The sequence below is a fragment of the Eubalaena glacialis genome, chromosome 1 (assembly GCF_028564815.1).
Source record: "Eubalaena glacialis isolate mEubGla1 chromosome 1, mEubGla1.1.hap2.+ XY, whole genome shotgun sequence".
Classification (NCBI taxonomy): Eukaryota; Metazoa; Chordata; class Mammalia; order Artiodactyla; family Balaenidae; genus Eubalaena; species Eubalaena glacialis.
Genome location: NC_083716.1, coordinates 159,145,766 through 159,169,570, shown reverse-complemented (window position 1 = coordinate 159,169,570; position 23,805 = coordinate 159,145,766). Strand labels below are relative to the sequence as shown.

Below are 23,805 nucleotides of genomic sequence, written 5' to 3'. Positions count from 1 at the left end.
CTGGATAAAATGATAATAGCAACAAAAATCTTATGAAAGCATAGGTGAGCTACCAAGGCAGATAGGATTTGAAGAACAAGATACCAGCAAAACCGGCAATACAGTAAGCTGAGCCCAACACCCTGTACCTGTTCTGCCCTCGAGGCATTTGCTGATTGAGAAGTTGCACAGGTGAAGAGGCTGAGAAGACAGGCAGAAAGCCCTGCTGAGGGGCCGAGAAGCTAAGCAGAACCTTTGTCGGTCTAGTTGGGAGTCGCAAACAGGAATGCAGAGTGTGAGCAGGGGAGCCAGGAGACAAGGGAAGTGTGGAGGAGGAGGGGAGCTGACCTGCTCGGTATAGAATTCTACGTTGGCAGTTATATACTTTCAGTGCTTTAAAAGCGTCGTTCCATCTACTTCTAGCTTTTATTGCTTCTGTCCATACTAAGTGTTGGCAAGCTTGTGCAGCAACCAGCACTCTCAGGCACTGCTGGGGAGACTGCAAGTTGGTAGAGCAACTCTGGAAACTGTTAGGCAAAACCCAGTAAAGGCAAAGCATGAGTACCGCCTGTCCCACACCCCACCTCCTGGGATAGACCTGGCAGAAATGCATATATCCGTGCACCAAAAGACATGTACAAGCCTGCTGTGCGTGGAAGCAATCCAAATGCCTATCAACAGTGGAATGGATGGATTTTAGTATATTCATATAATGATCTGCTGTACTTCTGGGAGAAAGAATGACTTTGCTACTCAAAAAAACACTGATGAATTTCACATATAGAATGTGGGAAAGAAAGGAGGACATTCTGTGTGGTTTCATTTATATAAATCTGCATGGCAGTCACAGTTGCATTACCTTTGGGAGGTGGGGTGTAAAGCCTGGGGAACCCCGGTGGCCTTCTGGGGTTCTACGACTTAACACGAGTGGCAGATACACTGCATGTTCATGCTGGGGAAATTCAACAAGCTGTGCACTTATGATCTATGGACTTTCCAGAATGTATGTTGAACTTTAATTTAAAAATGTTTGCTTTATAAAAAAGGAGGAAGTCTAAGATTTCCATTTAGCAATATGACAAGATAGGTCACCTGAACACTACCTCATTACACAGCAGGCAGAAGTGTTGGATAACGTATAACCAATACCTTTTGTAAACATACAAATGAACTCTCCAGAAAGTAAGGGAAATCCCAGGGGCCAACACTGAGGAAGGTACTGAATGGGAGAGGGGCTTTACCCTGGTGGGAGAGGGGAAGGTTAATAGATAAATGATAAGAAGATGCAAGGCCTTGGGTCCTCATGGGGTGTAGAGGTAGTGTAGAGACCCCTGTATAATGGCAGAAACCCTGAAGGGCTATATCCTATGTGTAACATTGCCTAAAAGAGAAAAAAATCCACCCTTAAGTGAAGTCAACGAAAACGTTGTCTGTCTCAGCCTGGGCTTGGGCTGAAAAAAGTCGACATAATGAAGTCCTTCCTGAAAATCTGTAACCGCGGGGCTTGTCTTCAGTTGAACTGGGGATCACATTTATATCCTCTGCTTATACCACACAACAAATATAGAAAGAGCCACCAAGGGACATGCTCAGATTTTTCTTTACTTTCACAGAAAAACAGTAAGCAGCATAGAAGCTGGAACTAAAAGGATACGCGTTCCTCTATCTCAAGATTTCTCTTGGTCTGACTTTATATCAGCAATAATTTCCAGTGAAGAGTTTGCCTTTGAGGGAGGCATCTGCACTTCATAATTAAGCAGGAACATAAAATCCTTAGCGGCTTAGGTATCCTCCACAGAGCAAGCCTTTTAAAAAACTGCACGTTTTTGACTTGACATTTAATTCTACAGACTCTTAATAAACACTTAGACAGTCCCACACTTAGACAGTCCCTGTCTCAAGGAGCTTCTAATCTCTCAACACAGAGAAAAGTCACAGGCAAAACCACGTGGACCTGAACACGGGACATTCAACTCTTATTTGCCTTCACCAATTCCTTCAACTGGTCCCTCACAGAATATGATTTCAAGATCCTTTACCATTCTCGTTCACAGCAGCAAGAAAATTGCATTGATTTATAATGAGCAGTTGATGAAATTAAGGTTATTGCAAAGGAAGTGCTCAGGGGCCAAAGACTAAATGGAAGTTGAGGGCTTCCCTGGTGGCGCAGTGGTTGAGAGTCTGCCTGCCAATGCAGGGGACACGGGTTCGAGCCCTGGTCTGGGAAGATCCCACATGCCGCGGAGCAACTGGGCCCGTGAGCCACTATTACTGAGCCTGCGCGTCTGGAGCCTGTGCTCTGCAACAAGAGAGGCCGCGATAGTGAGAGGCCCGCGCACCGCGATGAAGAGCGGCCCCCGCTTGCCACAACTAGAGAAAGCCCTTGCACAGAAACGAAGACCCAACACAGCCATAAATAAATAAATTTAAAAAAAAAAAGAATGCTTTAAATGGAAGTTGAGGAGGTGAACAATGGCAGTCCATTATGGGGGGCATCTTAAATTCTCACTTCCGGAAGGGAGTATGGTCCCATGAATCTGTAGGCGCCAAAGTCAATAACAATGTAATGGAGGAGGAAGTACTTACATAACACACATTTCAAAAGTCAGAGTGACAGGGAACTTGAAACTCAATCAATCTCCTAAGTAATTTGGGATGCAAGATTATTCCACAGAGATAAATTCAATATTTACACGAAAAGTTTTTTTCCACTTTCAACCAGTTGTTTTCACATCATGTGATAACTATAACCTCGTTAAATAGATCACAAAATAAACCAACAGAAAACGAGGAACGTCCCAGAAAGTCAGGACGTCTTTCCATGGCAGTTACTGAGCTGCCCTTACCAAGCCTGTTGGTAGTCCTACGGCTGCTTCAAACAAACTAATAATAAACAGAAAAAAAAAAATGTAGGCTTACTCAGTAGTTTTCAGTAGACACATTTTATATTTTAATCTGATAATAATAGCATTATTTTCATTGCTAAAAAAATCTGGAGAGAACCCAGAGAAAATGTTGATGGTTCATGGCAAACGTGGCTGGACAAGAAGGAATTATCTCTTCTCAGTTTACAGCGCTAGTCCTCACTCCTTACCTGATGTTCAAGGCCCCACAAAAATAGCCTGGCTCCCCCATCCTGCTCCTATTATTCCCCAGCACATTCTGCTACAGCCAGTTCAGGTCTCCCCCGTCCACTGAGCCCACACGGGTACACTCCATGCCTCTGCTCTGAGTGACTTCCTGGAAGATATGCTCCCTTTCCTCTTCCACCCGCCTTGCCCGCCTGTCGGGCTGCTGCCCTCTCCCCAGCCCGTGATGCTGTCACTGGCCACCTCACCCCCCAAAACTGCAATTCTTCCCTTAAACTCCCACAGCATTTAATGCCATGTTTCCTCTGGCACATGCCTTTGTCCTGCTATTTTTGACATTTGATATGTTCAGATCTTATCTCCCAGCTAAACTGCCAGCTCCTTGAAAGAAGAAACTTGATTCCTATCTTTCACTGCATAATCCCCCAAAGGCTTTGGCATGGTGGTTCTATGTCAAGAATCTCAAGGCATCACTTTCCATTTATACCTATAAATTTCAGGACAAAAAGATAAAAAGGGGGAGAAAAAAAGGGGAGAAGGAGAAATTGCGTAAAGACCTGAGATACTTCCAGGTGTCTGTACTTTAGAAGGATAGATTTTGACCTCGAAAGAACACATCAAGATGGAACTTCCTCATTTCCAGAGAAGAATTCAAGCAGAGTGTTATGGGTCCCTGTTTTCCCCTTGTGACCGAGGTAGACTTGTACACCTTCAGACTTGAACTGGGCCTCTGTGAAATACAGCCCAAGGCCCAGGAGAGCACTAGTTCACAAAACCTCCTTTTCCTTTGTATCGTCTCTGCCAGGGCAATACTGAGAGAAGCGCTGTCACGTTTCCTGTACAGTAGCTCTAACCAGTGGCAACAGCTTCAAAAGCTCATCTGCCAGCTTTGCCCCAGCAGGAACCAGCCCAAAGTTTATTGGCTACACAAGCAGATTATCCTGTTTTTGTCCAGAGTCACTGTTTACAGTGCTTCTCAAATTTTGCTGCATATTCGAACCACCTGGGGAGCTTTCAAAAATTCAAATGCCCGGCTGCATCCATACCATTTAAATATGAATCTCTGGTAATGGGCCCAGGCATCAGTGTTTTCACCTGTGATTTCAATGTGCCGCCAAGTTTGAGAAGCAGTGGTTTAATCAGGTCCGTCAGCAACCCGCCCAAACGTTCACCCTGACGTGGTAATGTTAGAAAACACCACGGATTCCGGAATGAGTGCGTGACTGCAGAAGGCAACGCGGACAGAACTTCTCTTTGATTACCTGGATGGCTGGACACCTAGCTTGTGAATAAGCCGATCAGTGTCTCCACATTTTTCTCTTCCCTGTGGTCTTTTGGGACCCCATAAACATCTCTACTCCTCAAAGTAAATAAGAAGAACCTAGAAATGACAACAGTACGTTTTGCTTTCTATGAGTGGGGAGAGGAGCTCCCAGCGGTTCTTGTCCCTGACTGTTCAATAGAATCACCTGGGCTATTTAAACACACTGGTGCAGGGCCCTAACCTCAGAGATGTAGGCTCAGTTGGTCTAGAGCTGTGGTTCTTAATGCCTGGTCTCCAGACCAGCAGTATCTGTATCACTGTGGAATGCTTTAGAAATGCAAATTCTCAGGCCCCATCTCAGACCTATAGGAAGGAGGGGGAAGGCAGAACCAGGGGCAGAAATCTGTATCTAAATAAGCCCTCCAGGAAAAGATGGTCATGCCGAAGTTTGAGAACCACTGGTCTAGGTAGGACGCAGGTCCAGGTGGTTTTGAAAAGACCCACAGGTATTTCTCCTGGGCAGTCTGGGTGGAGACTCATGGGTTAAATAAATAGCACCAGATTAGGTAGCTGACACCTGTCCTTCATTGCAGTTTCCATGCTCTCCTGATGTCTAGTCCTCCAGGGGAAACAGAGTGCCTTCCGCTGGGCTGAGTAGAAGAGCTCTTGCGTTACATCGAAAAATAACAGATTGGTGTTGGTGTGTTCAGTCATTTTAACAACTGAATTAGATCAGCAGCGAAGCCCATCTAACTACATGCTCAAACATTTGTCAATAAAATATCCCATCCTATCACCTCCCCAACAAATGAATCGACTTTCCTTCAAACACAAAACAGCCAATTAGCAGTGACTCCATATCCAAATATAACCATCTTTTTTATTCAATAGGATAAAAGAGATCTGAACATGAATATGAAGCATCTATTTCATTTTGAAACGGGCCTTTGGGTCAAAATTTCATGATTTGATTGGGCATTCATCTCATCCCTCAAAGAGAACTTAATAGTTTAAAAAGCTCAGGGTTTTTATTTGTGCGATGATGACATTGAGAATTCTAGCTTTCATTCAGTCTCGGGATAGAAGCCTCTGGCAAGATATGTAATGAATGGGATCTTTATATGAACAGCAACTCATATTTTTACTTAAAGGAAGTTACTAGGCAATGACTAATGCTTCGAAGAGTGGATTACAGGCTGGCTGTTCTCTTCTTATCCGGCATTTGTTGGGCCTGGGGGTGAGAAGTACCACTCACCTCTTTTGGAGCTCCAACGATGCTTCATAAGAAAGGGGGCAAGTCTATGGATCAGTTTATGTCTCTGACAATGTTTGATGATAAGGTACTGATGTGGCATAAAAGATCTACTAATAGCCTTAGACAAGAGAAGTGGTTGAGATTGCAAGCATGCCTCTCTCTATACATGCATCATAGTCAACAGGCCATTCACTTGTGGACAGCTCTGGGCAGCCCAATGTGTCTACTGAGAGTTTACCTCGAGGGCAGTAGATGTCTGGAGCCCATCGGTTGCACTCATAATTGTCTGCTGCCTTTTCACAGGTGAAACACTTAAATCCACCAGGATATGGTGTGGCTACAAAAAAAAATCAAGAGAGAAGGTTAATATTTTAGACTGAGCACAGAATCCTGCATGGTGAAGTGAGACGTTTTTATTTTTTAAAAAGGATTCTCAAAATAGCCTGGCAATTTGTTAAAAAACTATACATGCAACTATCATATGACTCTGCAGCTGCACTCTTGGGCATTTATCCCTGAGAAATGAAAACCTACATTCACACAAAAATCTGTACACAAATGTTTACAGCAACTGTATCTGTAACATCCCCAAACTGGAAACAACCCAGATGTCCTTCAATGGGTGAAGGTTAAACAAACCATGGTACATCCATACCATGGAACACTAGTCAGCAATAAAAATGAATTATTAATACATTTAACAACCTGGATGAATTTCCAGGAAGTTGTCCTGAGTGAAAGAAGTCAATCCCAAAAGGTTATATACTGTATGATTCCATTTGTGTGACATTTTTTAAATGAGAAAATTTTAGAAATGGAGGAAGTATTAGGGGTTGCCAGGGGTTGCGGTTGCCAGGTAGTGGGGGAAGAGTCAGAGGGACATGGGTGTGAGGCCAACAGGAGGAATCCTTGTGCTATTGAAACCGTTTAGTGTCTAGATTTGGTGATGGATACACAAACCTACATGTGATAAAATTATGTAGAACTAAATACACACACACACACACACACACAGAGTCACACACAAATGAACACAAGTAAAATGGGGGAAGTCTGAATAAGACGGGTAGACTAATGTATCAGCGTCAATAACCTGGTTGTGATATTATTCCACAGTTTTAAAAAATGTTACCATTGGGGGAAATTGGGTAAAGTACATGTGGAATCTCTGAATATTATTTCTTACAACTGCTGATGAATCTGCAATAATCTCAATAAAAATGTCAATTAAAAAAAGGCACTCTGGATTTCCTATGATTTACTTTTATGTGTCAACTTCTGTAGACATATCATCGTGTAAATAAATATAAATATTAGGTTCAATCATTAAAAATTTCTTGATGCTTGATCATTTCTTACCTACCAAATTTCTTTGGTTCAATCTGATAATTTTATCTGGTTGGACCTGATATGGTTAAGAATCTCAGGGGATAGCAAATATCAGCTAAGAGTCTTCATTGCTAAGATACATGCTGCCTGTGCAGAGGTGAACCTCCTAAGGGGCCCCGGGGGCCCACGGCCAATGTCACGGGGCAGAGTGCTAAGGGCACATGGGGATGTTCCAGGAAGCTGCTCCTATCTATCCCCTCCATTCCCCACTCCTGAGCTGCCTCTTCCGGCCTTCTGAAGGGATTGTCCTCCAGGTACTTGTATTCTTTGCCTTGCATTTGTGTTCAGGCGGGATGCATCCATGGGAGTCAGGTTCTGCAGAGTGCCCAGCACGCCAGGGTCTCCTTGGTAATTAAGGACCAGGATCCAAAAGGAATGTCTGGCCAGGCCATCTCTGTCCTTTTCCCTGATGTACTTTCACTTTGTGCTTAGTTTTAATCATTTGCTTGCTTTGTTGCTTAGAGTTTCGCCTTTCACAGACAGAACTTGTGTGTGTGTGTGTGTGTGTTAATCTGTAAAACTACCTGGCCTCTTTGAAAGCTGCAAACACGCAAACACTTCATCTGCAGAAGCCAACTGTTCTCCCTCGCAGATGGCTGAGCCTGAATGTCCCATTGGCGGAAATAATCATCTCACGGTAAATTACTTTGCCCACATGGAACCAATTAAGTATGTTATCAAAAATAAATGAAGGAGGAGGCAGCAGCTTAAGGCCAGAATTATGGGCCAGATATAACTTTGATTTTCACCTTGCTTAGAATAGCTGCCCATCCTCACATTTGCTTGTAATATTTCACAGAGCTGACTCTGACAATATCCAATAACCTAACATGATCAAAAGTCATAAACTGTCTAAAAAAGACAGGTAACTGAAACTTTTAATGGGCCCATTTGAGAGTTCTATGTTCCTCCTAGTGGCTGGTGACTCAAGTTCATAAACAGAATGATGCTGAGAGCAAGGATCCTCTTAAAAATGAGGGATGGAAAGCAGCCTAGGCATAGCCATCCAACGACTGCATTCCCAATGAGGAAAATTTGCTCTGGTTAAACATGTTCTATCATGTAATTATAATAAACAGAAATCAACTACACATAGAAAATTTTTATGTCTTCACATCCCACTGCCTAGATAGGTGGGTTATACTCGAGTTAAAGATTCTAGTATAGGTAAGTACATGCCTGAAGAATTTAAAATAAATAGGTTCTTGGACTTCTCTGGTGGTTCAGTGGTTCAGACGCTGCGCTTCCAATGCAGGGGGCACAGGTGTGATCCCTGGTTGGGGAACTAAGAACCCGCATGCCACACCCGACCAAAATAAATAAATAAATAAATAAATAAATAAATAAATAAATAGGTCCTCATATTCCAAAGGCATTCAATACTCTTACGGACATTTTAATTAGATTATTTTTATAAATACCATTATTAAAAACCATACAATATATTTTAGGAAATTATCCTGATTGGATACATTAAAAATAGTTTCACTATCCACTTTAAATTATTTAATATATAAATAAGTGTAAAAGACTGAACTTTAAAATAGTTTGTAAGATTTGAAGTAGAATTATCAAAGCAGGAATTTTGAAAAAAAGATGTAAATAATTTGTCAAAGAACAGCATTTCTCAAAAAACGATCGTATTAACTAAGGTTTATGACGGCAAGCTAACCATAATACTTCAGCTTGTGTGATTAATTCACTAGAGTATCCAATTTTATCTGTCTGTCACTGCAGCCAGTAAAACTTTTAGCTGGAATGTTGGATTAGCTATTCCTGGAAACTTTCCCATCAAAGAGATAAATTAAGAACTTTGAAGATTGACGATCCAGCTGTTCCAAGAATAAACTTATTGAAAGCCTAGCACTAATAAGTTGTAGTGTTCCCAAATTTGGATGAATAGACTCTTCAAAATTATCTTTTGCAAGACTAGTGACATATTAAATTAAATACTGCCATTTCTTATACAAGTAGGCCTGGACTCTGAAATTAACTCGAAGTGTGTCAAAATTAAAACAGGAATATGAGCTAAAACACTATGGTAGCAAAATGAAGCTCTGTTTAAAATCCTTTATCTCTGAATGTGTTTATCAGCATGTATCACTGCCAATTAACCAAATGATCTCCTTTTCAGTGAGTTTTATTTTTAAATCCACAACTTCATATCTGTTGCATTCTCAACAATGACAGTCTAATATTTGCTTACAGGAACTTGTATTTACACCTTGGCAGGTAGTACTGATCAGTGAATAATCAAACGCTTTTCAGTGACGAATCTCTGAAAACAGACTCAGCTTTCAGTCGAAATTACAGCACAATACCAAGTAATGGTCAAACTTCCCCCTCTGGAAATATTTAGCTAATAAACAAGGTCTTCAGATGAACAACTATCTCCAGTAACTTGCTAACTGATACTGAATCTGATAAAGAAGTTTTTTTAAAAAGGACGGAAAGAGGTTTCTAAGCGATGTGCAGTTTTCTTCTTTGTTACTTCAAAGCATTACAGAGCAAGTAGGGTTTCAAATCGTTGTGGCCCCAGCTGCAAATGAATCTAATTTGGCTCTTGATCACAGAGTTAATAAGCTTAGTACTCTGTATTTCAGGGCATAAGTCCTTGGTCCCTCAAGAGAAGGTTATTGTAAAGAAAAAAAGAAAAGCCAAAGTGCCCAGTTACTTCCTGTAATATAATCTGTCCATTAACTCTCCTGGTCAGCCATGGTTCAACTGACCATAATTCATTTGTAAGGCATCGGAAAAGATTTCGTCTTTGTTTCCATCCCTTGGAACTTTTGCCTGGACAAAGGCCTTCAGTTACCAAAACCGTGGTGAGAAGAGAATCTTGTTTTGAACTGTATGCTGATGTGTAATGCATCCAAACTTTCTTTTTTTTCATTCTTGCCAAATTAATTTCCATTGTTTTTGGAAACTGGATGCAAATACAAAATTTCTAGAAATCTAATAAATTGATCTTCTCAGTCCACTAGGCAACAACATATTGTCAGTATAATTTTAATACCATGAACATATTTCTGATAGAAATGTATTTCCTGGTACCTTTCTAGAAAGTCCCCTCACTCCCTAAGACTTACGTAGTGTAGAACTATGGGAAAACTTCGTTGGCTCACTATCTGGGCATAAACAAGTCCCCTGTAGAGAGATAGCTCGTTGGTCCACATAATTAAGGAAAGACTCAGAATATGCAACCAGAGGAAAACTGAACTTCCCAGGAAAGGTTTCTATTACAAGGAATGAAAAGGAGGCTAAGAACATGTTGAAGTCACTTAGGATGTTAAATTCTGCTATCTCGTATGAGGTCTAACAACCAAATAAGTAGCTTCATGTCTCTTAATACAAACTCCTGCTTCGAAGGTTTTTATTAGGCTTTGGTACTTTAATCATGGGCTAGGAAGAAATTCATCATTTTTCACATGAAAAAGAAAAAATATCCATACACATGATAGAAAAGAATGTTATTGAGGACAGTGCCTCAAGTTTGAAAGCCATAAAGTTTATTTCTTTTAAAGGCTTAGAAACTTCAAAGATTAGGGAACCAGAGAGCAAAGGAGATTAGTCATGGGAGGCTGAACTTTCCCAACCCGGGTTCCAATCTCATCCCACTTGTTATCTCTGAGGGCTGTTTGGGGCCCAGGAGAAATGAGTTTACGTTCGTCTGGTGTTGAAAACTTGTGTATCTTCTCACATCTCCGGCATCACCGCGTTTCTCCTTGGGCAGGTTCTGAGCAGTAACTAATATTAATGGAATCTGGCTCACTCGCCGACCCCAGGAAAGCTGTTTGTGTCTCCATCTACAAAGTGAGGCGATTATATTAATAATTCAAAATCAAAATAATCCCATGTTTCCTTCATGTATTTTTTGTGGTCTATGTTCTACAGAAACCTGCTTATTTGCGGAGAGATCGCTTCATCTAAACATAGTCTACTGGGTGCTGCTCAAGGGCAGACGACCATGACCGTTTAAAAATTCAAAGTGTAAAAACAAGCAAGCAACACCAAAAACTTCTGAAATAGTGCACAGAAATGTGAAGTTAACTCTGCTTTAAAGTGGTCAGAATAAACAAAGTTCTGGCCAAGTAGGAACCATGGACAGGAACTTGAATCCTGCAAGAACTTATATTCCTTGTGACCAGTTATGGAGACTCTGAAAGAGAACTCAGCCCAGACCTGCTGGTGAATCATCTACATACAACATAGTTTAGGAACAACTGCTTCTACCCTTCTCTATATTCCAAAATCACATCAGAATACTCCATCAATTCTTTATTTACAGTGAGCTCTCTTTAACCAGGCCATGGCTCTATTTAATCAACATAGGTCACATGAATGGAACTTTTCCATCAATTTCTAAAGAGCACAGGTGATTGTCCCTCCAGCCTGGCAGAGCTCACCCTTCAAAGATTCCCATTCTGAAATGGACTTTCCAAATAGAGGTCCACTCAACGCCAGCACTGACCCACCATACCCCTGAGGCAGAAGCAGAGTGTGTTTGTTTTGTTCTTGGTCACTTAAATCCACCCCCCTTAATTTTCCTTTCCACCCTGCGTGTACAATCACAGCCTCAGGGAAGGCCAGGCGTGGGTCTGTTTTGAGGCCCAGTGACTTCTGAGTCTGTCACTGAAGCGGACAAAGAATTCCGCAGAAGCTGAAAGTCCTGGCAATCAAACCCAAGAGACTGAAACCTAGGTTTTTGTTCACCAACTGTAATAAAAAAGCATGGTTGTTTGAAGAAAAGAACAAAATGCAATCCTAGAAAACAGAGAAACTATCAAAGCACCTTCTTTTCATGAATGTTACTAAAATAAACTGCCCTGCAAAAACAAGCAGCCAGGTAAGCTTTCCATACAACTAACCAGTAGGCACCAGCCTATACTGGTGAGAGCGTACAACAGCAATAAGTCTAAAGCAACTATTGGCTGCCGGTTAAAAGTATATCTGGATTTAAAAAATTAGTGATGTACCTTCAGCATCCTCAGTTTACTGTCTGAGCCAATTAGCACAACATCATAAGTTACAGGCATCTGATTGCCTGTTATGTATGTGCCTAGCATTTTACAGATACTATTTCTAGTCCACAAAACAATGCTATAGGGTATGTATCATTTTAACCATGTTAGAAATGTAGAAATCAACACTTTAAAGATTCCCCTAACATTTATTGAGCATTTCCTACGGCTCACAGTGCTAAGTGCTTTGTATGCGTTCTTTTATTTAATCTTCACAAAGTTAGGGAACTTATTTCAAGTCAGAAGGCTATGAAGCAGCTGAGGGAGGTCCTAACCCGAGGTCAGGTAGACTCCAAGCCCCTGTGCACTCCTTGGACCACCTCTCGTTCAACCAGAACACGGAGACGTTAAATATTCTAACCATGTGGCATTGAAGGAGTCCAGGTGACTGCTTCCACCTTGTAGATTGCAAGATCCTCAAAAGCAAGGACTATGGTTGATTTGCCTTTACATTTTTCACGCCGATCACAATGCTTGACACACAGCAGAGGCTCAAAAATGTTTGTCGAACAGAACATTTCAAAAGAGTAATGCACCTCGGGGCGAATGCTAAAGGTCAGCCCACGAACTACATACCCAGCTCAGGGGCATTCCAGCAGAGAGTCAAGCAAAAGTAAAAGAGATGAGATAAATACAGAGATGGTGACCAGTAGAGAAGGAAAGCTGCTGTGTTTCCCGAAGTGTGATCCTTAGAATATCAGCAACAGCGGAAGCACCTGAAATTCTTGCTGAAAGCAAAAATCCATGGGGACCACCCAGATAGATGTAGTCAGACACTCCAGGGAAGGGACCTGGGACACACATCATTATACACTCCCAAGATAATTCTTAAACACAGGAAACTGAAAGGGATAGGGAATAGGAAGTGGCGGGAGGCAATTATGCTGAAACTGAGAATTAGATGCACAGACAGGAAGGCCAGCTATTATCTTGCTTATAAAGGCCTGATCTTTTACAAACACCTTCCTCCCGGGACATGGCGGTTGACTTTGATAACTGACGAGGGCTGGCAGAGTCAGAGGGAAGGGTGTTCAGAATCAGAGCGACCGAGGGTACAGGGAACAGAGAAAACAAGCCTAATAATTCACCTTCGAATACAAACACCCTGTAAAAAGGGGAGGGTAAAACACAACGCATGTTTTTGTCGCATGCGCGCCCCCCTGCAATTAAATCACCAGGTTTCCCCTGAGTGGAAGGCTGCCTCCTGCCGGCCATTTTTCAACTTTCAAATCTTACTGGGAGTCAAGTGACATTTCTGCAGCGAAGAGAATGGAGTCTTACTTGAAGGGTGGAGGTAGATTATGTCTTTGACGGTGAAGTCTCGGGACTGAGCAGCTTTCAGACAATCAGCCAGCAGACTCAGGAGCAGGAGCCAGGCCAGGGCAGGGCCAGCTTCCATGGCAGACCGAGGCGTCACTCATCCAGGGGGCCCGGGAGCAGGGACTCAGGACGACGGAAGAGGACTTGCACCTGAAATAGGAAGCCAGAGTCATGTCAGTGTCCAACTCGGGAAAGCCACGGAGACTCGGCCCAGCTCCTGTGATGGCGGGATGAGCTGGGGAGAAACAGGGAGCTGAGGGCACAAGGAAGTGGGTAGACATGGAGAGAAACTTTACAGACTGTCATTTTAGAGTACTTAGAAAATGTCAACCCAAATCCATTCTTAATTAGGTTGCTAAAGCTCCACTGCTAGCAGTCCCCTCTAACATCCAGCAGAGATGGTATCAAGAAAGATTGAATTTTAATGAAACGCAGCTATTTTTTGCCAGGAGGAAAGGGGTTGGCTGCCAGAATGCAACAATAAATAAGTCAGGTGCAGAAGCTCAGAAGCATTTCCTTGATACCAGCGAACGCCAGGTATGAGAGTGCAGCCTTACAGGGTCATGCTGTACAGGTTAGACTTTCAGATTTGGAAAAAAAAAAAAAAAAAGGATATGTAGGTAAATTGGCCTCTCGTGAACCAAGATGTGTCTTTATAGCTCAAAATCTCCTTAACATAACTAACATTATTGGCTGTGTACTGTCGAAGTTCTTTATATATATATATATGTATATATCAGGTAATTCTCCTCATAACCCTATGAGGTAGGTACTGTTATCATCTCATTGTCAGTAAACTGAAGTCCAGCAAATACATAGAGGAGTTGATTTAAACCCAGGCAGTCTGGCCACTGAGGCCATACTTAATGGTGATACTATGTTCTTCCAAAGACTGAGTCAAGGTATATAAACAAAACCTGAAGAAATGAGATCAAGGTGTCACTGTAACACTAAGCAATCATCATTCTATCCTTTATTTGGACTCTGCCCTTTTCAATTAAAACTGACAGCAATAAAATTTTACTAGGGTTGAATTGTCCAGCTTACTTAGAATGTAGATATATATCTTAATTTATATGCGTTGTTCGCTTGCCATCTTAATGCTTTTCTATAGAGTCTGTTCCTCGTGTCCTATTTTCCGAATACCATCATTCTAGCACCCATGCAAGGGGTCAAGTTAGATATTCACTTTATTTTAAACTGGCTAAAAAAACATAATTTGGACATTTTGTTTACCAAATTTTAATACAAATATTCAATGGCATTTTAAAAACAGCATAATAAGATAATCCTAAGATTTTGCTGTCAAAACAAACAGACCAAGAGTAAATATATTACAAATCTAAATCAATAGAGAAAATCAATATCAGACTAATCAGATATTAGAACACAGTACAGAGTAATATTATTCAAAACAGGATGATAGAAAGTATAAAAATGAATTCAGAAAATGAAACACTCCAAGGAGCTCAGACATAGAGCTATTTCATGATACAAGCAATTTTTCAAAATTACAGAACAGGAAAATATTAAATAATAGTAAGATAACTTTATTAAAAATTGTGAAAAGATTAACTGACACCAAACAATGCACGATACACTCAAATTAACTCCAGATGGATTGGTGTGTTCTTTATTTTTTTCAAATAGACAAATTGTTAGAAAATAGAGAACTCTTATCACCCTGTAACAGCTTGATGATGCCAGCTTGCCAATTTCACGCTCACTACGCCCTCTTCTGTTTGCAATTTGGTTCCCCCAAGCAGGCTTGCAATCAGAAAGGGAAGGAGCTGCTCGTTTACTTCATAAATGTGACTGCCTGGCACTGTGCTAGGCACTTGGTTAAATAATGTGATGAGAAAACAAATATCAAGGATCTCTTTCCCTCTGTGAGTGACAGGCACAAACATTATCTAATCTTAAGCGAATGCAATAGTTCTTCTGCGTACATCCATCAGGTCGGGTGAAGCTGCACCTGGGGGACAGATTTGCACAGAGCCCCCTGGACCCCTGAATGAATTGCACCAACACCCGTCTCCTCACAATCTGGGCTCAGTTCGAGAGGAATGGTGAGGAAAGCTTTCTGGTTTTACTTTGAATAATTTAACATTAAATATCAACTAGTTGCCAGCCTAAGTTCTTTTTAATGTGAAACTTGATGTCAGCACGTACCAAACATTGCAAGTGTCTCATTTTCATTAAAGCATTTCTCAACCACAGTATTCCTTCCAGTTATTAATTTAAAAGTCTCCCTCTGTGCCGTCTTTGCATAAGCATTATGCATTACTTAATGTCATCTGAAATGAACCTTACTGCAACCTCTGTGGCATGGCTACCCATCCAAGAGCCTTCATTTTACAGCTTGTGTTGACTATGTGTGAGTAACATACTGAGGGGAAGAGCTAGATGCCTGGATTTGAAACCTTACTCCAATACTTTCTTGCTGTGCAACCTTAAGCCAGTTACTTAACCATTCTGTTCCCCAGTTTCCTCATCAGCAAAATGAGGATAATACTACCTACCTTAGAAATGTACTATGAGTTGGACACAGAGAACAGATTTGTGTTTGCCAAGGGACAGGGGGTTGGGGGAGGGATGGAGTGGGAAGTTGAGGTTAGCAGATGTAAGTTATTATATATAGAATGGATAAACAACAAGGTCCTACTGTATAGCACAGAGAACTATATTCAATAGCCTATGATAAACCATAATGGAAAAGAATCTTTTAAAAATGAATGTTATATATATATATATGTGAATCACTTTGTTGTATAGCAGAAATTAAGACAACATTGTATATCAACTATACTTTGATGAAAAAAATACAGCTTTAAAAAAATGTGCTATGAGAATTAAATAAACATGTAAAACACTAAGAACAGTGTCTGTCACACAGTAAATGCCATGTATTAACAGTATTTCCCAATATTTTTACTACTATTGTTTTGTTCAAAATCAGTCAGTATAGTTTTCTAAGTGAAAGTAAACATGGTACAATTAACTTTGGTTCAACACAAGCTCACTTTCCTTAAATCAGAAAAATATGACAATTCCCAAAACTACTAAGTATGACAAATCACAATCCATATGTCTCCTCTACCCCACCTTTGGTCCCATGGCCAGCCAGGCAGGGACAAAGCCAGTGGGGAGAGGCCTAAATGCCACCAGCATTTTAATATGCTGAGGCTCACACAGACCCAGGGATTTCTTGCCATCCCTGTCAACGAAGCAAACACGTGGGTGCTGGTCTTCTACACCCTCCCTGTATTTACAAGGCCTATGTTCCACCCCCATGATCCCTACCATAGCTGCCTTAGTTAGATTTTACTTGTGTAAAAGATGTGGAAGGAGCACAGGTCACGAGCACACCTTGTATCCCTGCCAAGGCCCACATCTCCAAGTGTGCTCACAGGTCCTACACATGGTGAAGTATCATGGATGAAGTTAAAACAACCATTTCATTCATTAAAAGAGATTCACCTCTACTTGGCAAGCTTGATTCTTTAGGCCTGATTTGTTTAGAGCAAGTTGTCAAACTTGGAGGGTTCAACTACTTTTTAACCATGAATTTTATGTGTTTAATGCTGAGTTTTCAAATTCTTAAAGTAGTTGACACTTTGTCATACCAACATATTTTACTCATGAAATTGTTCCTTCTTTAGCAAAAAATGTATTTCTAGGCTTGTTTATGATTAGAAAAAGGACTGAAAGGACAAAGACCAAAATGATGTGGGATTTCAGGTAATTTTGATGTTTTTCTTTTTGCTCAATTTGCATGCTCAAAAATTTTTGATGAGCACGTATTACTTTTATAAACAGGAAAACAGTTTTTGGAAAAAATCGTTCTTTTCAAAAAGTGATTTGACAGAGTAATTTCACTTTTTATGCACAAATAAAAGTCAGCTTTTCACCCAAAGCCAATGAATATAACCTTAAAAATGCCCATGTCTCTTCTAAAATAACAGAATCCATATATGATAGAATGTTCCCTGTTTCCCTCTTTTGCCATGCCCTTCGCCAAGTGCCATAGGCCAGGTGCTCTTCACAGCAGAATCTGTGCAAGGACTAAAGGTGCTAAGACTTTATATGGGAAGAGCAAGCCCAAGACAACGAGGGTAAAGGAAAAACAGAAAGAAGGAGAGGGAGAGGGAGAGAGAGAAGGAGGGAAAGACAGACAGACAGATAGAGGTAAAATGAAGCTAGGAAATATAAAGCAATGTGATCCCAGGTTACTATGCAGCTCACCACTTCACAACAAGCCACAGAGAGATAGAGGATTCCAAGGAACAGCTTCACTCAGTGTGGTCCACGGAGAGAGAAAGGAGGGAGAATTTATCTGTCTTCCTGTCTCTTGTCTCCCATTGATCAAGGTCCACTCCACGAAGAACTCACTCACCTGTATTTCAGCAGCCAGAGTGGAAGGTCAACCCCGTGTGGATGGACCGCTGACCAAGAAAGAGAAAGAAGGTACCAGTCACAGGAATCTGAGATAACACTCGAGGTTTATCTCTAGTGCATGTGCTATTAATCCTGGTAAACACACTGCTTTTTTTTTTTTTTTTAAGGATCTGTTATTTTTATTTATTTTAAAATTTTTTATTGAGATAAAATTCACATAACATAAAATTCATCATTTAAAAATAATACAATTCAGTGAGGGATTTTTTATGTCCATAATATTGTGCAACCATCACCTAGTCTAGAACATTTCCATCACCCCAAAAAGAAAGTTTGCACCCATTAGCAGTCAGCCCCAATTCCCTCCTCTCCCCACTCCTGGCAACCACTAAGCTACTTTCTGTTGCTATGGATTTGCCTATTGGGAACATTTTGTGTAAAAGGAATCATACAACATATAGTCTTTCATGTCTGGCTTCTTTCACTTAGTATAATGTTTTCAAGGTTCATCCATGTTGTAATGTGAATTCGTATATCATTCTTCTTTATGGCTGAATAATGTTTCACTGTATGGATATACCACTCATCAGCTGATAGACATTTGGGTGGTTTCCACTTTTTGGCTATTGTGAATAATGCTGCTTTTAACATTCATGTACATTTTTTGTATGGACATATGTTTTCATTTTTCTTGGGTATATACCTAACAGTGGAATTGCTGGGTCTTATGGTAACTATGTTTAACTTTTTGCGGAACTGCCAAATGATTTTCCATTGTACCATTTTACATTCCCATCAGCAAAATTTCTCCACATCCTTATCAACACTTACTTTCATTAAAAAACAACTTTTATTATAGCACCATCCTAGTGAATGTGAAGTGCACTGTGGTTTTGACTTCCATTTCCCAAGTGACTAATGATGTTGAACATCTTTTCATGTACTTACTGGTCATTTGTATATCTTCTTTGGAGTAATGTCTATTCAAATACTTTGCTCATTTTTTAAATTGAGTTATTATCTTTTTATTGTTGAGTTGTAAGAGTTCTTTCTATATGCTGGACTCTGGACCCTTTTCAGATGTATGATTTGCAACCGTTTTCTCCCTTTCCCTGTGTTGACTTTTCACTTTCTTGATGATGTATTTTGATACACAAAAGTTTTTAATTTTGATGAAGCCCACACATTGCTTGTAAAAATAATTCCCTTATACAAGTCAAGCCCAACACAGCACAACACAAAAAAAGATCTGCATAAAATGCACAGTAAAAGAACTTGTCTACTTTATAGTAGCCAGAGCTATTTTTCCACCGCTCTTTTCCATGAGAAAACAGGATGGGCAGGACTATTTATTAATATCACCCAACTGCTTACATTTCTGCAGTAAATCATGAAGCACCACTCACTGTATTAGTATTTTCTAGGAACTGAAAAGTGAAAGATGAGTGACATGCATTCACAACTAGTCTAACTGCTACTGAAATATAGGCTCTGCTGAGGGGGATGTATTTTTTCTATACAGATTCTCAGTAGTTGATGGAGCTTTAATCCCTAAACCCCACAAATACCATGTTGGACATGCTCAGTGATTTGAAGGGTCTTTTCTAGGACTTTGATGCTTTTCCCTGGAGTCCACTGTGTCTTTGGAATGTTCTAGACATTTAGAAAAGATGCTGTGTTTCCATTTTGTGCACTGCTATTTGAATATACGCTGAGGATTTGTCCCTGACTACAGCTCTCTTATGAAGAAGTACACTCTCATTTTCACAGCTCTGTGACCTTTCATTTGTTATTTATGAGCTTTTGCAAATATAATACCACTCTGACAGATTTAATTTGTGCTCTAAATTACCTTTGCATGAGTTACTCAACTGCTGGTTTTATTCCAATAGATTACTTGCTACACTCTGAAACAGAAAAAAAAAATTAGTTCAAGATCTATTAGACTTCTTCCACTTGGGAGAAAGTTGAAAAGAGTTGCATTCTGATTTTTACTCCATGGTACTAGATAGTATAAAGGAGGATTTCTAACTCTAGTCAGAGAGGCAAAGTGATAGAACCATAACACAGGTCAAGTTTTACAAATCTACATTGTAATGGCTATTTCATATAGAATCCATAAAAAGGAGATTACTCCCAACTCCTTAAACTGGTCACTGGAAGACAGTGAAGCACTTCTGGAAGTTACATTGACTAAGGTACCAAGTACTAAATGACAATGCCTCAATAGTAAGTCAATATATAAGCAACTGTGAAGTAGAGAACTAATCCAAATCTAAATGTTTTTCAGTGCTACTCACATTAAAATTTGAAATGCCTTAATACAAGAACAAAAGGGAATTCTAAAGCCTGAAAGATCATGACAAATCTTATTTAATTTTCAATATATATAGACTACGCTTCGTGCCTTAATGACTTGAAAAAGTTAATCCAGCTCCCCAAAGTATAAACTAAAAGCATGATGTCACAAAACTAAGTCTACTGAAATATATCATTTTGACCACAGGACCCTACCCTTCTCACAGTTTGGGGACTGCTCATAATATGTGGTGGTTTTAAAACACGTCTGCAAATTCATTGACGTGTCACCATTAAGAGGTGGGGTCTACATCTTCTTCCCTTGATTCTGGGCCAACTTTATTGTTCAGTTGACCAGCTTGTGGTGGAAATGACACTGTGTGACTTTCAAAGCTGGGTCATAGTCACTGTGTGACTTTCATAGCTGGGTCAATTTACACCCAGGGCTCTGGAACACTCACGTGGAAGCCAGGTTAGCAGTCTGAGTGCTTTGAATGCCATGCTGTGAGGAAGCTCAAGTAGTCCAACAGAGCTATTGAGAGTTCAGGAGGAGAGACAGCTGCCCTGCTGGCTGCCAGCTGCTCTAGCCCCCTCCCCTCCCCTCTATCCCAGCTCCAGCCGCTGTCTGGTTGCCACTGCATGGAGACTCCAAGTGAGAACTGCCTAGCCAAGCCCTTCCCATATTCCTGACTCACAGAAACCATGAGATAAATGAAATAATGGTTACTGCTTTATGTCACTAGGTTTTGTGGTTTGCCTTGTCTGGAACATAAGGAACTGGAGCAGGAGATTTAATTAGGAACTACACAGTTCTCTGCTCATGAAGATAATTCACTTTTCACATTGGTTGCCAGGTACAGAAATCCAAATCAAACAAGCTATAACCAAAACTGAGGGGAAGGGGGTAGGGGGAAGAATTTTACTGTTTCACTTGACTGTCCAGCTTAGATAGCTGGACTTCAACCCTGTTATCAGGCATTTCCATCCCTCAACTCTGCTTTATCCCATCTCTTGCCTTTGTTCTCATTCAGGTCTTCTCAAACTGTGGCCAACAGTAGCTTCAGAAGCATTCACAGCGAGGCCCTTTCCAAACTGTTCCAGGGAAAGCCTTAAAAAGGAGGGAGGTCCATCCTTGGACCATAACTGGCCAGGGGAGTGTGGCATTCCAACTGGCCAGGGCTGGGCCACTAGCACGTCACTGAGACAAGCACACAGTGTCAGCTTCATGGAAATCACATGGTTTGAGAATATAGGAGGTATTCGTTTCCCAAAGGAAAATCTAGGTGTTATCAGCTGAAGAAGAAAAACTGGATGATGGGCTAGCAGAATCACACAGATGTCCACTACAACAAACAACACAGACTTCTAAGTAACCTCATTAGCCTGGAAGTGCAAAATAAAGCTAACAGCAGTTCACATGAACACTTCTGCAAATGCCAGAAGGTGGGGAGGTTACCTATTGACATGATTTGCTTCTGTAAAAATGGAATATCACTCCATTACAATGTTCAAATCAAAATATAAGGTTTAAACAATGAAAATATAGGTCAAGTGGGCATATGGAATCAGTTTTGGCCTATTCTTTCCCCTTCGTATGGGAATGGCTCTTCTATTGACATACGTCATGTGTTGCTATTGGGAAGCACCTTGTTCTCACATGGTCCATCCTACAGGCCACTGTCATTTGGGCCAGGGTTGGACATCTGATCCAAGCCAAGCCCATCAGGGTTCTTCCTGGTATTTTTCAAGCCAGAATTGGGAAAAGAGAATCAGCCCTCTCTGAAACAGAAGCCCCCAAGAAGTAAAATTCAGGAACATGTGTATGTCCTGTTCCTCCTCATGTGGAGGGAGAAGATGAGAATGAAGCTTGCTGGCCAACAGAGACAGAGAGGAGAGATGGAGAGAAAAGCCCAAGCTATATGCAACCCTTGCCTTTTTAGCCAATTTTTAACTCTTCCCTTAGAAGCTTCAGTCTCCATCCAATAAATACCCCTTTTGCCCAAGCTAGTTTGAAGTGGCTTTCTGTCCCTTGAAATCAGGAGCTCTGACTAATTCAAGAGTCTTCCAAAAGGGTCCAGACACTAGGTTATATTTTCCTTTGTAACAATTATGTGCTTTACAATAATACATCTTTAAGGCCTATCAACTAAAAGGTTAGAGTTGGTTTTTTAAAATGTCAATAATAGAAAACCAGGCAGAGATTATCTCTTTTAGACTTTGTAGACACTGATGTTTCATTTCCATAACCTACAGGGTGATAGATTTTTACATATTCCCAATTTAAATTGAGGATCTATTTGCATAAAAATCAGTGCTTTAAAAAAGTGTGTATTTCTTTTTCAGGAACCCCTTGGCAAGGGCTTGAGTTATAGGGGAAAGCTACCTTTCTATTTTGCTCCAATGTGATTTAAAGGTCAAATGCATCAAAAATGCTTCAATTCCTGAAGGATAAATGATGCTGGCTGAGTATGCCTAGCAGTATGTGCACATTTCTAAAAGATGTTGCATTAACTCTCTTCTGCTTGTTGACTGTATGCTTGTTTGCTTCCTCTATCAATTTGAAGGTTCTAGAGAACTGACGAGAAGGCATTTTGAAGTGCAAACAGCCATAAGGGGATAAAGTCAAAGAACTCTCCAGGCAGGAATGGGACACTGGGTACATTTCAGCTACAGCCTGCAATTTTTTATTTACTTGGAAGGGAGTAGCGGTTTGGAGAAATTTTTGCTTTTGTGTCTTTTATTAAATGTTTCTCTATGTTTAAAAACGTCGTGTTTTCAATTTATTGTTTTCTAGGAATTTCATCTTAGAAACCTTCCAAAAACGTGAAAGTTCAAAATGTACTCAGAAACAATATGATAGTTATAAGTGGATTAAATTGCAAACATATTTGCTCTTGGGTTCAAAATAACCCAGTTCCAAATCCAACATTTGGATTACTGGGCATATGCCTTCCACCTCTTGACCAAAAAAGAGTTATCTTGGTACTGTACAGGGGCAGTCTTTTCCGTATTTGGAGTGGTGCGTTCATCTTTCCCCTGCTAATTTAGAGCGTTTCCAAAACTTCAGTAATAATCAGTTATAAAGCTGACACTGCCTGCTGTGAATCCATGGGGAAGTTCTGCCGTGTTTGAACCAAGTTTTACTGGCAGGGACCATTGCCTGGTGTTTGGGGTCACTTTGTTTTGGTTTTAGAGACCTGGTGTGAAGATTCTTTTTGAGACCTTGAGGCCTATTAATTCTTCATATCACCCCTCCCAGTTGCCTTTGGCCACTGCCATGCTCACCCACATTAAGTGATGTCTGCCTCTCCTGCCTCCTCTTACCATGTTCTCTGAAAGCCAGATGGAAACAAATGACCCCACATCTCTAACCTCTTCATGAACTATTCCTTCCATTGCTTCATGCATGGACTAAAGCCTGGCTCACAGAGAAAATACCACTTCCTCTTGGACTTCTGTGGTGGACGGTGCTCGTCCTTCCAAGCCCCATGGATCCTGGGGACAGGAGGTCACCAAAATGCCTCTCCCTCCCACTGCAGCCTACAAAACATTGCTCTTCCTCTTCAAACGATTTTCCTCCTCCTCTCAAAGGCTAAACCAGCTGCCCTCGCGGCTGTTGTGAATCGGTTGGAGAATGTTAAGAACACGGCCCACCATCAACCATTAACAATGACTCAGGCTTATCTTGATTCTCACCCAAGATTCAGAAGAACCAACCCATCTTAAATCTTGTTTACTGTCTTGCATGGAATAGGGTTTTGCCCAGGGTTCCAAGAATCCTAATCAAGTTTT

The 23,805-nt window shown here is 40.8% G+C and overlaps 1 protein-coding gene across 5 annotated transcripts in view; it reads right to left on the bottom strand.

The window, feature by feature from the left end:
• Window positions 1–23,805, bottom strand: part of LYPD6 (LY6/PLAUR domain containing 6) — a 116,428-nt gene that overhangs the window by 13,544 nt on the left and 79,079 nt on the right. For 2 of the 5 annotated variants that reach the window (XM_061199983.1, XM_061200002.1), the window contains 4 exons: window positions 19,568–19,622; window positions 17,714–17,762; window positions 13,279–13,467; window positions 5,826–5,924 (listed from right to left, as the gene is read on the bottom strand). In XM_061199983.1, the coding sequence (XP_061055966.1) occupies window positions 5,826–5,924; window positions 13,279–13,396 (217 nt within the window). In that variant the 5' untranslated portion in view covers window positions 13,397–13,467; window positions 17,714–17,762; window positions 19,568–19,622. The remainder of the gene's footprint in view (window positions 1–5,825; window positions 5,925–13,278; window positions 13,468–17,713; window positions 17,763–19,567; window positions 19,623–23,805) is intronic. The other 3 variants (XM_061200011.1, XM_061199993.1, XM_061200020.1) reach the window with 2 other exon arrangements.